This window comes from Lepidochelys kempii, chromosome 7, assembly GCF_965140285.1.
Source record: "Lepidochelys kempii isolate rLepKem1 chromosome 7, rLepKem1.hap1, whole genome shotgun sequence".
Classification (NCBI taxonomy): domain Eukaryota; kingdom Metazoa; phylum Chordata; order Testudines; family Cheloniidae; genus Lepidochelys; species Lepidochelys kempii.
The window spans coordinates 30295559-30308578 of NC_136386.1; the positions used below are offsets into that span (position 1 = coordinate 30295559).

General features: G+C 62.6%; 2 protein-coding genes across 4 annotated transcripts; both read right to left on the bottom strand.

The window, feature by feature from the left end:
* Positions 1–742: 742 nt before the first annotated feature.
* On the bottom strand, positions 743–3687 carry RNASEH2C (ribonuclease H2 subunit C). The gene is made up of 5 exons (XM_073351681.2): positions 3542–3687; positions 2747–2934; positions 2349–2461; positions 1909–2028; positions 743–905 (listed from the first exon to the last, which is right to left on the bottom strand). Exons 1-5 carry the CDS (start codon positions 3685–3687, stop codon positions 873–875), a joined length of 600 nt encoding a protein of 199 aa, XP_073207782.2. The 3' UTR covers positions 743–872.
* An 855-nt stretch (positions 3688–4542) lies between these two features.
* On the bottom strand, positions 4543–10765 carry AP5B1 (adaptor related protein complex 5 subunit beta 1). Of its 3 annotated transcripts, none has more exons than XM_073351683.2 (3): positions 10687–10765; positions 9658–9832; positions 4543–7372 (listed from the first exon to the last, which is right to left on the bottom strand). In XM_073351683.2, the coding sequence occupies exons 2-3, from the start codon at positions 9808–9810 to the stop codon at positions 4772–4774; spliced, it is 2754 nt and encodes a 917-aa protein (XP_073207784.1). In that variant the 5' UTR covers positions 9811–9832; positions 10687–10765; the 3' UTR covers positions 4543–4771. The 3 variants fall into 3 exon arrangements, with proteins under 3 accessions (XP_073207784.1, XP_073207785.1, XP_073207783.1); XM_073351684.2 differs by lacking the exon at positions 10687–10765 and adding an exon at positions 8128–8214 and having other exon boundaries at positions 9658–9700; XM_073351682.2 differs by having other exon boundaries at positions 9658–10753.
* Between the last annotated feature and the right edge of the window lie 2255 nt (positions 10766–13020).

The window sequence follows — 13020 nt, forward strand, 5'->3', positions numbered from 1 at the left end:
TCCCACTACTTCGGACAAGCCTCTGGGCCTGACTAGCTTTGCCCCACCCTCCCACTACAGGTCTGGCAACAGGCCCACCTGCAAACAGCAGCCACACAGCGGAGTTAGGCCTTGCTAACAGGGTGCTCCCCCCATAAAGTAACAATGCTGAATATTCCCTTGGCAAGAATGGTTCTGGGTGGGGACACGCATTGTGCCAAAACTTGTGACAGCCTGGAGAGAGAGGAAGAGAAAAGAGGCTGCAAGCACAACCCTGCTGCCCTGTACTGCCTCTAGCTGGTCAGTCCTGCCAGGGTCTTTTGAATGTGCTAGCACTCTTCCCTGCCTCATTCAGAGGGGAAAATGGAGGCACAGCAGGCACAAGGGGGAAGAGAACCCAGAAGCCCTAGCTCCTGCATTAGAATCCTTCCTGGGTAGCATGAGACATCTAGAGAGAATCATAGCCACGTAGTTTGAAGAGTGGCTGGGAGTCAGGACACCTGGGTTCTATCCCACTCAGCTGCTGTGACTTGGGCCAGGCTTCAGCATGCCTAGGTTTTGCCCTCTGCCAGATGTTGAAGCTGCCTGTCCCAGGGACCTGAGGGATCAGTGTTTTCAGCATAAGGCCCATAGCATTCAGCCCTCCCCTCCCCAATCTTCAGCACAGAGGGCAGCCAGCCATGGACCAGGGGAGATGTTGTCCCACCCGTTTCCAGGTGCTGGCTCAGTGAGCTCTGGAATCATGACTCAGACCAAGCAGGCATCTCTGTGAGATCCATGTATTCTTAGCATGGAGCCAGCGCGCAGGGTGGTGGGGCCAAAACACTCCCCCGTGCAGACCCCAGAGGCAGCCAGTGGCTAGCAGTCCTGGGACCACTGCCTCCATTATGGGCTCACTGTTCCTTCTTCAACACTGGTGCGTGGATCTGCAATGAGAGAGGTGACCTGTCAAAAGTCACCTGCCCCCTGCAACCATGGGCTTCCAGCCCTGAAGGGACAGAAGTGCAGAAACAGCTGCTGCTGTTAGGTGTAGCACAGTACTGCCTCGAGGCCCTGACAAAGTGGGGAGGTCCCCCATTGTACCAGGCACTACACTGCTCCCCTGAACTGAGACTGGGGCTCCTGTTGGGCCAAGCATTTCACAAACACCCCATGAGACTCCTTGCTTTATGAAGCTCTGTCTAAATCAACAGAGTGGAGGGGAAACTGAGGCACAGGTGGGGGCAAGGACTTGCCCAAGGGCAGAAGTTGTGAGCCCCAGTCCTCCACTGCAATTACTTTGCCTTTGCACATTCCCCCACAAGAGGATAGTGCCCACCAGGCTGGGCAGAATACTTTGGACAGCATCTTCCATTTACCTAGTCAAGGCCCAAGAACACCCAGCCGCTCCTGGCAGGCCAAGACAGCCTCACCACTCTGCCCCCTGCTAGGCCTGGAGGCATTCTCCCTACTCACAGCTGCTGGGATACCAGGGATATATTATGGGGAAGGGGCATGCCTGGATATCCACGGAGGGTATATATCATGGGGTATAATTATTTCATCCCAGAGTATTTGACTCACTCTGTGGAGACAATCATTATGGCATTTACCAAGCCCCATTGCTACACAGCCAGCCCCCCTTCACTAGCAGTGTGTGTAGATGAATGCAGGGGTATTATGGGCTGTAATGGTTGCCTCATCCCTAGCAACTCAAGGGATACTGGGTGAACCACAGAAGCAGCCTGATAATTGGATGGGACAGGGTTGAGAACATACCTGTTCATTGCTATAATGGACCAAACGCAAAGCTAGTGTAAGTCTTTGTGGGATGGGGGGGATCTAGCCCTCCTCCACCCCTTTGTAGCTGCTGCGGCAGCAACACCAGCCCCTCTTACCATTCTAGGAGGGGGGTGGGGAACAACAGGAGAGCAGCACACCAGTACTTACGGCCTCGGCAATCCCTGGCCAGCTCAGAGCCAGGAGCAACCCATCATCCGCACTTGGAGCCCGCTCCAGGTTCCACACAGTTAGCGCCCTGAAGGTTGATTTCAGCCGCACTGTCCGCTCCTGCAGCATGGGAGGCTGGGAGTCAGGGAGGGACACAGGCAGTGGGACTGAGGGGGCCCCCAGCCAGCTCCAAAGCGTGAAGGTTAACACTACACTGTTCCCAGCTCTGATGGCCTTGTCCCCAAAGGGGCAACACCACCCCTTCCACCCAGCCCCAAAGGGGGCATAATGTGTCCCCAGAAGCTACCAGTGCCCCCTCCTGCTGGGTTCCAGCCCAAGGCAAGGCCAAGGGTCCAGCCCCACAGCCTTCCCCCAGGCAGCTGCTAGCATCCCAGGGCTACTTCTCCCCTATCCATCCAACACACCCCCACAGGGCTCACCTCCTCCTCTGTGCAGGGCCTTTGATCCTCCTTCAGAACCAGCCCCACATAACCTTGGGGCACCATCACCTCCTGCCCCTTGAGGCTCCTGCCACGGAAGGATACAGATTTCTCTGCAGGGAGAGAAACTGACACTGAGCTGGGGAGACAGGGGGACCTGGCCAGGGGATGCACTCGACTGAGAAATGGGCACAGCAACCCAGGTTCCATGCAAGGGTACTGGGGTCTATGCTGACTGAGGGGAGAGCACCCGTTATGGAGCCCTCACCCCATCCCTGCAACAGCACAGCACCTCCTGAGGTCAGCATTGATTGTAAGGGGCACGACCCCCCTAGGGAACCCTCATCCTGCTCCCTGCAGCACAGCATCCCCTGGCGAGTATGGAGGGAGTCACCAACCCTGCGAGCCCTGGCGGATGGCTGGGGTGAAGTATCTGTCCACAGGGGCGCTGCCATTGTGCTCCACCTCGCAAGGCAGCATATGTAGGACATCTTGGGGCGCCTCCCGCAGGGAGCTCAGGTCCAGCCGAACGGGGCTGTTGCTCTCAGACATCTTGCTCCAGAGGCAGGCACTGCTCAGCTGGGGCCTGGCAGGAGAGACAGCGAGAGGGGACAGCACAGCTCGGACAGCGGGCGGGGGAGGGTTGCGAGGACCGTTCCTGACCAGAGCGCCTCGTCCCTTGGCGGGGGGGGGGGCGGGGCAGGGCAGCTCCTGACCAGGGCGCCTCGTCCCTTGGCGGGGGGGGGGGGGCGGGGCAGCTCCTGACCAGGGCGCCTCGTCCCTTGGCGGGGGGGGGGGGGCGGGGCAGCTCCTGACCAGGGCGCCTCGTCCCTTGGCGGGGGGGGGGGGGCGGGGCAGCTCCTGACCAGGGCGCCTCGTCCCTTGGCGGGGGGGGGGGGGCGGGGCAGCTCCTGACCAGGGCGCCTCGTCCCTTGGCGGGGGGGGGGGGGCGGGGCAGCTCCTGACCAGGGCGCCTCGTCCCTTGGCGGGGGGGGGGGGGGGCGGGGCAGCTCCTGACCAGGGCGCCTCGTCCCTTGGCGGGGGGGTGGTTCTGGGGGCCAGGGGAGGAGCCTCGTCAGGAATCCACATCCCCACGTGGGCAGGACCCTCCCCGGGACGGGGCAGGAGTGTGGGGGCGTCTCCACTTCCGCCGGCTCGCCCAGCCTAGAGCCCCGCTCACCTGCCGCCCTCACCAAGCGTCCCGCGCGCAGCCTGAGAACGGGATCACGCCGACGGGAACCCTTTCACACCGCGCCGCACGCCTATCCTGGTGCATGCTGGGGGATGTAGTCCTGAGGCCAGCGCATTCCGCAGGACGTAAGCCTCCCCCGCGATGCATGATGGGAGTGGCAGTCCCGCCCCTGGTGCATGATGGGGACGGTAGTTCCCAACCTGAGCAAAACCCCTCCCTCCGATCATGCTGGCCGATGGAGAAGCAGCCTCTGGAGCGCCTCCGTCTCCCCGCTGACCCACATGCTCTCCCGGGAGAGCAGGGCCTGGCTGGCGTGGGGGCAGGGATAGGACACTGGGTTGCCCGCTGGAGGGAGCCGTGCAGGGGGGCTGCTGTACCTGGGGGGGAACATCCCTAATTCAGAGCCTGCTCAGCAGTTGCCATGGGGACAGCTGACTGCATTGCAAGTTACATTCCCAGCAAAGCAGGGTCCCCCTCCCTGCACATTCCCCCACAGGCACGACCCAGGAGAACCAGGCTTCAGGGGGCAGGCCAGCCTGGGCACCAACTTACCTTATTTGGGGGCACCAGAGCCAGGCATGGGGCACAGAAAACCTTTTCCACCCTGGGTGACAAAACACCTAGGGCCAGTCCTTGCTCACCAACCTCTGTACCAGCAGAGCAGCCAGGGACCGAACAGGCCTCAGAAACCAAACCCTCCTTTCAGCATTGGGCCCACAGGGCAGGCATGGAGTCCTCCAGCGTGTGAGGGGGGAAATGCATCCCAACTGTCCTTTCAGCACTATAGCTCAGCTGCTCAAAGCAGCACCAGTGTTGGAGACTCCCCATTAGCTGGGAGCAGTACAGGAGCTCGGGCACACAGCACCACCTCATTGCACTCCCACAGATGCATAGCACCACCTCCACACTCCTCCAGCTCCACCCCATTGCATCTGCCCCCAGAACTCCCAATGCACCATCCCTGTCCCCACCCCAATGCACCCCTCCCCACATGCACTAAAGTTGTTCATTTCACTGCAAATTTTACTTGCAAAAGGCATTTGTACAGAGCTTCAGAAATATACATTTCAGGCTCCCAGTCCCACTCAGATATTGGCCCCTCAAGGAGATGTATGCCCCTATTCCCACTCTCAAATCCCCCCCCCCCAGGTGGCTGGAGACATGTCCCCTTTACTCCCACTCACAGATACCCCTTGCTGGGGGATGCCCTCAATCCCTATTTCAGGCTCTGTCACTCCACCACCTTCCGCAGGTAGGCACTCAGATGGGGGAGCACCTTCCAGTTGTCAGTGCGAATGGTGACGCACGCTGCCCCCTGGGTCGTCTGTGCCTGCAGCAGCACATGGTAGTGGGGCGGCAGGGCTATGGCAATCTTGTAGGTGCCCGGATCCTCTGCCACCAGGTAGCTGGCAAAGTGAGCCTGCACCAGGACACCCAAGGGCTGTTGGGTAGTGGGCCAGCAAAAGAGGCTCTCGGCGCAGTCACCTGACCCATCTGGGCACAGGGAGGACCAGAGGGTGTCAAAGAGGTGGCACCGGCTCTCACAGTCCCAATTCACGGGCAGCGCCAGGGGCAGGAAGATGTCCGGAAAGGCCACCTGCAGTGGTTCTAGCTGGCTGCAGTAGGTGAGGCCAGTCTGCGTGGTGTACAAGGCGCTCACTGCCAGCTTGGTGGGGTAGGGGCAGCGGGGCTGCAGGTGGAGTGTGAGGAGGGGTGAGGGGTGGGTGGTGGAGAGGCAGGGCACACACACATCAGGCACTGGCTCATAGAAGCCGTCAGAGTGCTCGAAACGCAGCAAGAGGCAGAAGAGTCGCTCAGGGGAGGATCCTGTGTGGAGCAGCCGGTACGTCAGGCTGAGCCGAGCTGGAGAATGCAGCTCCAGGAGCCGTCGGCAGCAGTCCTTCACCTCCTGAGCATCAGCAGGGCACGGCTGGGAGGCTGGCGCTGGTACCAGGGTGGGCTTGGCTGGGGCCTCGCGCCGCAGCTGCAGCAGGGGTTGCGGGGCTGGATGCACGGTGAGTGCAGCGGTGAAATTCTCACTGTCTGCCATGATAGAGGAGGAGAGAGTCCGGGCTTTGAGGCGCCCACCAGGTGCCAGCACTGCCCCCAGCTTGTCCCCAGACAGGCAGGACAGGAGCGTGTAGTAGAAGCGGGCCCGATCCTGCACGTCCACATCCGGGTAGTTCAGTGCGATATCTTGGAGCAGCTCGGCCAGCTGGCACCCCATTGCAGGTGGCGGCTGGTGCTGCAGCAGGTTGCGGCAGACGCTCAGCAAAGCCTGGCCAATGTGCCAACCTCCCAGCTGTCCTGCACCTGCCAGCCGCCCCAGGCGCTGCAGAAATCCAAGTGTGCTGCCCTGCGGGACCCCACTCTCCTTTGCCACCCGGGCCAACAGCTTGAGGTGCCAGCCCAGATCTTGATCCCAGGGTGGCAGCAGCGACACGCCCACAGCCAGCTCCTGCAGGGCCTTGCTCAAGGATGTGGGCCAGGCTGGGTCATCCAGCACCGCCTGGGTCTCATTGAGCAGGTTGATGAGGTTGGGGGCCAGGGAGCAGCGCTGGTGATACAGCCTCACCAGGGTGCCCGTCAGCTCTGCCATGAGCTGTGGCCTTGAGTCAAAGTAGCGGGCAAAGAGGTAGGCAGCTCGGAAGAAGAGCCCAGTGGCCTCACACCCACCTTTGCCTGCCACGGTGTCTGCCAGTGCCAGGACATGCTCAAAGATATACCCAACACCCTGGTCAGCCTCGGGGCCCTGGTTTTCCAGGCACACCAGGCTCAGCAGGTTGAGGCGTGCCAGCATGGTGCCCGGGTCGTTGAAGAGGGAGGGGAAGAGGCAGGAGGCCAGGCGGGGTGTAAGCAGGACGGGCAGCCCCTCCTCAGAGCCAGAGCCCAGCGGGCGGTTCTCGGGGAAGTGCAGCAGGCAGTCGAGGTAGAAGAGTTTGAGGGGCGAGGGCAGTGAGGGATGCTGGGCCATGCCCACCAGGCGGCGCAGGAGGAAGGCCTCGTCCTCGGCCGTGAAGAGGCTGTCCGTGAAAAGCCCTTTGAGCTGTAGGCTGGCGTGCAGCAGCGCCACATGGGCTGTGCCAAACAACCGCACCAGCTGCGCCTTGAAGATGGCAGGTGACTGGGTGCGGATCACGCACACCACGTGGGCCAGATGCCACAGAAGCTGGCTCTGGGCAGGTGGTGTCAGCAGATAGGAGCCATCCAGCAGCTGGGACAGCACCGACTTCAGCTCCTTGGTCTCGGCCGGGGTGGGCAGCAGCAGCAGGCGGTCAATGGAGGCTGGAGAGACTGCCCCGGCGTTCCCCACCGCCTCCCAAGCTAGCCCCTCGTTGCCGGCCAACAATTCACTGAGGGCCCCCTCTCCCCGGCGGGCCAGCAGCAGCACGGCGTTGCGCAGGGCCAGGCTGTACAGCAGTGTATAGCCCTGGTGGACAGGCGTGAGCTCCTGCTGCTGCATGGAGTGCAGCGAGTCCAACCGCCGGGAGAACAGGCCAGGGTAGCAGCACTCCAGCTCCCTCAGACTCTCGCAGGCAGCCGCCCGCACCCCGCGGTCACCCGGCCCCTGCCGCTGGTCATTGAGGTCCGAGGCCAGGTGCAGCAGCAGAGAGAGGTAGTCACGGGAGGCCTGGGAGCCCTCCCTAAAGGCCTCAGTGGAGATAAGCACAGTCCCCACCACCACCAGCAGGTGGCGCCGCAGCCAGGACAACTTGGGTGAGTGGGGCAGCTGGGCAAAGTTAGCCAGGAGAGAGCCAGCCACCTGCTCGCCCACCTCGGGGTCTGGGCACAACAGGGTGGGAAACTCCAGCAGAAGGGTCAGCATGGAGACCTGCAACAGAGACAGAGACAGAGAGAGAGAGAGGAGTGCAGTCAGGGGGCTGCCGCTGTGGGCTGTGATGCAGAGGCACCACCATGAGATAGAACGGGAGAGCCACTAACGGAACCCAGGAGTCCTTGACTCTATGCCCCTGCTCTAGTCCTTCCCAGAGCCAGGGATAGAAGCTAGGTGTCCTTGACTTTAGCAAAGCTTTTGACACAGTCTCTCACAGTATTCTTGCCAGGAAGTTAAAGAAGTATGGGCTGGATGAATGGACTATAAGATGGATAGAAGGCTGGCTAGATTGTCAGATTCAATGGGTAGTGATCAATGGCTCCATGTCTAGTTGGCAGCCGGTATCAAGTGGAGTGCCCCAAGGGTCGGTCCTCGGGCCGGTTTTGTTCAATATCTTCATTATTGGAGGATGGTGTGGATTGCTCCCTCAGCAAGTTTGCAGATGACACTAAACTGGGAGGAGAGGTAGATACGCTGGAGGGTAGGGATGGGATACAGAGGGCCCTAGACAAATTAGAGGATTGGGCCAAAAGAAATCTGATGAGGTTCAACAAGGACAAGTGCAGAGTCCTGCACTTAGGACGGAAGAATCCCATGCACCGCTACAGACTAGGGACTGAATGGCTCGGCAGCAGTTCTGCAGAAAAGGACCTAGGGGTTACAGTGGACAAGAAGCTGGATATGAGTCAACAGTGTGCCCTTGTTGCCAAGAAGGCCAATGGCATTTTGGGATGTATAAGTAGGGGCATTACCAGCAGATCGAGGGACGTGATCGTTCCCCTCTATTCGACATTGGTGCAGCCTCATCTGGAGTACTGTGTCCAGTTTTGGGCCCCACACTACAAGAAGGATGTGGAAAAATTGGAAGAAGTCCAGCAGAGGGCAACAAAAATTATTAGGGGACTGGAACGCATGACTTATCAGGAGAGGCTGAGGGAACTGGGATTGTTTAGTCTGCGGAAGAGAAGAATGAGGGGGGATTTGATAGCTGCTTTCAACTACCTGAAAGGGGGTTCCAAACAGGATGGATCTAGACTGTTCTCACTGGTAGCTGATGACAGAACAAGGAGTAATGGTCTCAAGTTGCAGTGGGGGAGGTTTAGGTTGGATATTAGGAAAAACTTTTTCACTAGGAGGGTGGTGAAGCACTGGAATGCGTTACCTAGAGAGGTGGTGGAATCTCCTTCCTTAGAAGTTTTTAAGGTCAGGCTTGATAAAGCCCTGGCTGGGATGATTTAGTTGGGGATTGGTCTTGCTTTGAGCAGGGGGTTGGACTAGATGACCTCCTGAGGTCCCTTCCAACCCTGATAGTCTATGATTCTATGACTCCCAGCCCCACTGCTCTAACTACTAGACCAGAGATGGGCAAACTTTTCGACCCAAGGGCCACATCGGGGTTGCAAAACTGGATGGAGGGCCGGGTAAGGAAGGCTGTGCCTCCCCAAACAGCCTGGCTCCCGCCCCCATCCACCCTCTCCCACTTCGCACCCCCTGACTGCCCCCTCAGAACGCCCAACCCATCCAACCCACTCTGCTCCTTGTTCCCTGACTGCCCCCTCCCAGGACCCCTGCCCCTAACCGCCCCCCTGGGACTCCACCCCCTATCCAATCCCCACTGCTCCCCGTCCCCTGACTGCCCCCCCACCCCTATCCACACCCCTGCCCTCTGACAGGCCCCCCGGGACTCCCACACTTATCCAACCCCCCTGTCCCCTGACCGCCCCCCTCCCAGAACCTCCATCCCATCCAACTGCCCCCTGCTCCCTGTCCCCTGACTGCCCCCCGGGATCCCCTGCCCCTTATCCAATCCCCAGGCCCTCTTACCATGCCACTCAGAGCAGCATGTCTGGCAGCTGTGCTGCTTGGCTGGAGCCAGACATGCTGCCTCGCTGTCCTGCAGGAGCGTGCAGCCCTGCCACCCAGAGTGCTGCCCGCATGGCAGCGTAGCTGCGGAGGAGGGGGAACAGCAGGGGAGGGGCCGGGGGCTAGCCTCCCCAGCCGGGAGCTAGCCTCCCCGGCCGGGAGCTTAAGGGCTGGGCAGGACGGTCCCTGATGTGGCCCATGGGCCATAGTTTGCCCACCTCTGTACTAGACCCAACTCACCTCCCAAAGCCAAAGAGACAACCCAGGAGTCCCACAAAGCTTTAACCACTAAACCCCACTCCACTCCTCTGTCAAAGCTGAAGATAAAACTGGGCAGTCCCTGTATAAACTTGCATTAGCCCATTACACCCCTCCCCAAGCGAAGAATAGAACCCAGGCGCCCTGCCAACCCCGCATACCTTGGTTTGCTCACTGATCCTCTCGCTGCTCAGGTCCTGAAGCAGCTCAGCCAGGAAGGTATCATCACTCCCATGGGCCAGAAGGAAGGAGGTGGGGCCTGCTCGGAAGGATGTTATAAGCTGGGCCCAGCTCTCCCCACTCCGCACACCCATGGCAACCCCTGGGAGGGATCACCTGGGTGGGAGAGAGAAGCCAGTCAGAGCAAAAGAGTGTCCCACACCAGAGCCACAAGCTGCTAGTCTCACTCAAGCCCTGCCCGAGAGGTGGCAGGACTGGACAGGGATCTTTGTATAAGCAGGCCCCACACCCTACCTCAGTGGTGACCACATCTCAGTGCCAGGGGAGGGGTCCCTGTATGTAATGGGATTATTGAACTGATAATCAGGACTATCTCTGGGGGCCAGGCTGCTACTAATCCAGTTTTAATCCAGGGGAAACTGAGGCATCAAAAAAATGGGGCAAGTGGCAATCCCAGGAAAAGGGGAGGGGGCAGCTGGAGCGGCCCTGTGGGACACACAGATTGAGGCCAGGGACCCTTGGGGTTTCTGGGTAAGAACAAGCGGGGGCTGGGGGCGGGCAGGGTGTCCAGAAGAGTCAGAATCCTGGAGAACTGACCACTGCTGGGTGCCCGTCAGGGCTCCCGGGAATGGGAGGTCAAAGGCCCAGAGCCCCAGGCAGGGGAGTGTGGGCAATGGGGGAGGGGCCCATGATGGCCCCACGCAAGGGAGTGTGGGTAACAGAGAACATGGCGGTGCTGGGTCGGGGCCCCAGGGGATTGTGGGGGATAGGGAGCGGGGCGTGTTGGGGCAATAGCCGGGGAGGGGGAATTGTGAGTAACGGGGGCGCTGGGGTGGGGCTTCCTGGCGGGTGTGTTGGGCGCGGGGTGTCGGAGTGCGGCAGCCCCAGATGGCCCCAAGGGGGGCCCAGGGACTCCCCACCCCGAGCTCAGGAGGGGACGCTCCCCCTACCCGCCGCTTGCACGGGGGAACCCCGGGGCATCCCCCTGAGTCCCAGCCCGGCCCGCTCACCACCCGACGCAGCAGCCGCCTCGGCCCGCCTTCCTGCTTCCCCGCCGGCCGCTAGATGGGGCCAGAACCGCTCGGCCGGGCGGTATTCCCCGGCCTGTGCCCGCGTCACTGCCCGGCCCCGCCCCCGGGTATCCCCCTCCCCGCGTCACTGCCCGGCCCCGCCCCCGGGTATCCCCCTCCCCGCATCACTGCCCGGCCCATCCCCCGCGGTATCCCCCCGCCTTGCTGCCCCCCGCTTCTCTACGTCCCCCCAGTATCCCCCTCCTCGCGTCATTGCCCGGCCCCGCCCCCGGGTATCCCCCTCCCTGCATCACTGGCCGGCCCCGCCCCCGCGGTATCCCCCTCCCTGCATCACTGCCCGGCCCATCCCCCGCGGTATCCCCCCGCCTTGCTGCCCCCCGCTTCTCTACGTCCGCCCAGTATCCCCCTCCTCGCGTCACTGCCCGGCCCCGCTCCGCCCCCCCTCGCCTTACTGCCCTCCCCGCGTCACTACGCCGCCCCCACCCGGTATCCCCCTCCCCGCGTCACTGCCCGGCCCCTCCCCTGCGGTATCCCCCCGCCTTGCTGACCCCCGCGTCTCTACGTCCCCCCAGTATCCTCCTCCTCGCGTCACTGCCCGGCCCCTTCCCCGGGTATCCCCCTCCCCGCGTCACTGGCCGGCCCCGCCCCCGGGTATCCCCCTCTCCGCGTCACTGGCCGGCCCCGCCCCCGGGTATCCCCCTCCCCACATCACTGCCCGGCCCATCCCCCGCGGTATCCCCCCGCCTTGCTGCCCCCCGCTTCTCTACGTCCGCCCAGTATCCCCCTCCTCGCGTCACTGCCCGGCCCCGCTCCGCCCCCCCTCGCCTTACTGCCCTCCCCTCGTCACTACGCCGCCCCCACCCGGTATCCCCCTCCCCGCGTCACTGCCCGGCCCCGCTCCGCCCCCCTCGCCTTACTGCCCTCCCCGCGTCACTGGCCGGCCCCGCCCCCGGGTATCCCCCTCCCCACATCACTGCCCGGCCCATCCCCCGCGGTATCCCCCCGCCTTGCTGACCCCCGCGTCTCTACGTCCCCCCAGTATCCCCCTCCTCGCGTCACTGCCCGGCCCCGCCCCCGGGTATCCCCCTCCTCGCGTCACTGACCGGCCCCGCCCCCGGGTATCCCCCTCCCCACATCACTGCCCGGCCCATCCCCCGCGGTATCCCCCTGCCTTGCTGACCCCCGCGTCTCTACGTCCCCCCAGTATCCCCCTCCTCGCGTCACTGCCCGGCCCCGCCCCCGGGTATCCCCCTCCCCGCGTCACTGGCCGGCCCCGCCCCCGGGTATCCCCCTCCCCGCGTCACTGGCCGGCCCCGCCCCCGGGTATCCCCCTCCTCGCGTCACTGCCCGGCCCCGCCCCCGGGTATCCCCCTCCTCGCGTCACTGGCCGGCCCCGCCCCCGGGTATCCCCCTCTCCGCATCACTGCCCGGCCCATCCCCCGCTGTATCCCCCCGCCTTGCTGACCCCCGCGTCTCTACGTCCCCCCAGTATCCCCCTCCTCGCGTCACTGCCCGGCCCCTCCCCTGCGGTATCCCCCCACCTTGCTGCCCCCCCGCGTCACTACGTCCCCCCCATTCCCCTCCTCGCGTCACTGCCCGACCCCTCCTCCCGAGTTATCCCCTCTGCCTTACTTAGGGTGACCTGACAGCAAATGCCAAAAATCGGGACAAGGAGTGGGGGGTAATAGGAGCCTATATAAGAAAAAGACCCCAAAATCAGGACTGTCCCTATAAAATCGGGACATCTGGTCACCCTAGCCTTACTGCCCCCCCATTCCCCTCCTCGCGTCATTACCCCCCATCCTCCTCCGCCTAGTCACTGCCGTGCCCCTCCTGCCTCGCTGCTCTGGGTATACCCCGTCGCCCCGCAACATTGCCCGCCCCACAACTGGGGCATCGCCACTCCTCTCTGTCCCTGCCTGCTCCGCCTCGCCCCCCCAGACCAATGGGCCCATCCAGTCAGGGATTCCTCTCACCCTCAAGGACTGTCACCCCACATCACCCCATCCGTGCAGGATCCTCCTCAGTTTCAGGGCACTGGGTGGAGGGATATCGGGGGGTGCAAATCTAAGCTCATTGGCAGAGCTGGTGGGGAGCCCAGGGCTGGGTTAGCAGGGGAGGGGGGTCGAGACTGAGGGGCACAGACAGCGCTATTGGGGAGCCCAGGGCTGGGACAGCAGGGGGTGGGATTGAAGGGGGTGGCAGAGCTGGTGGGGAGCCCAGGGCTGAGTTAGCTGGAGGTTGGGGGTGACACGCAGGGCTGGCCTGAGAGATGGATCAGGGAGGAGTGGCAGGGCTCTGTCCCCAGAGCAC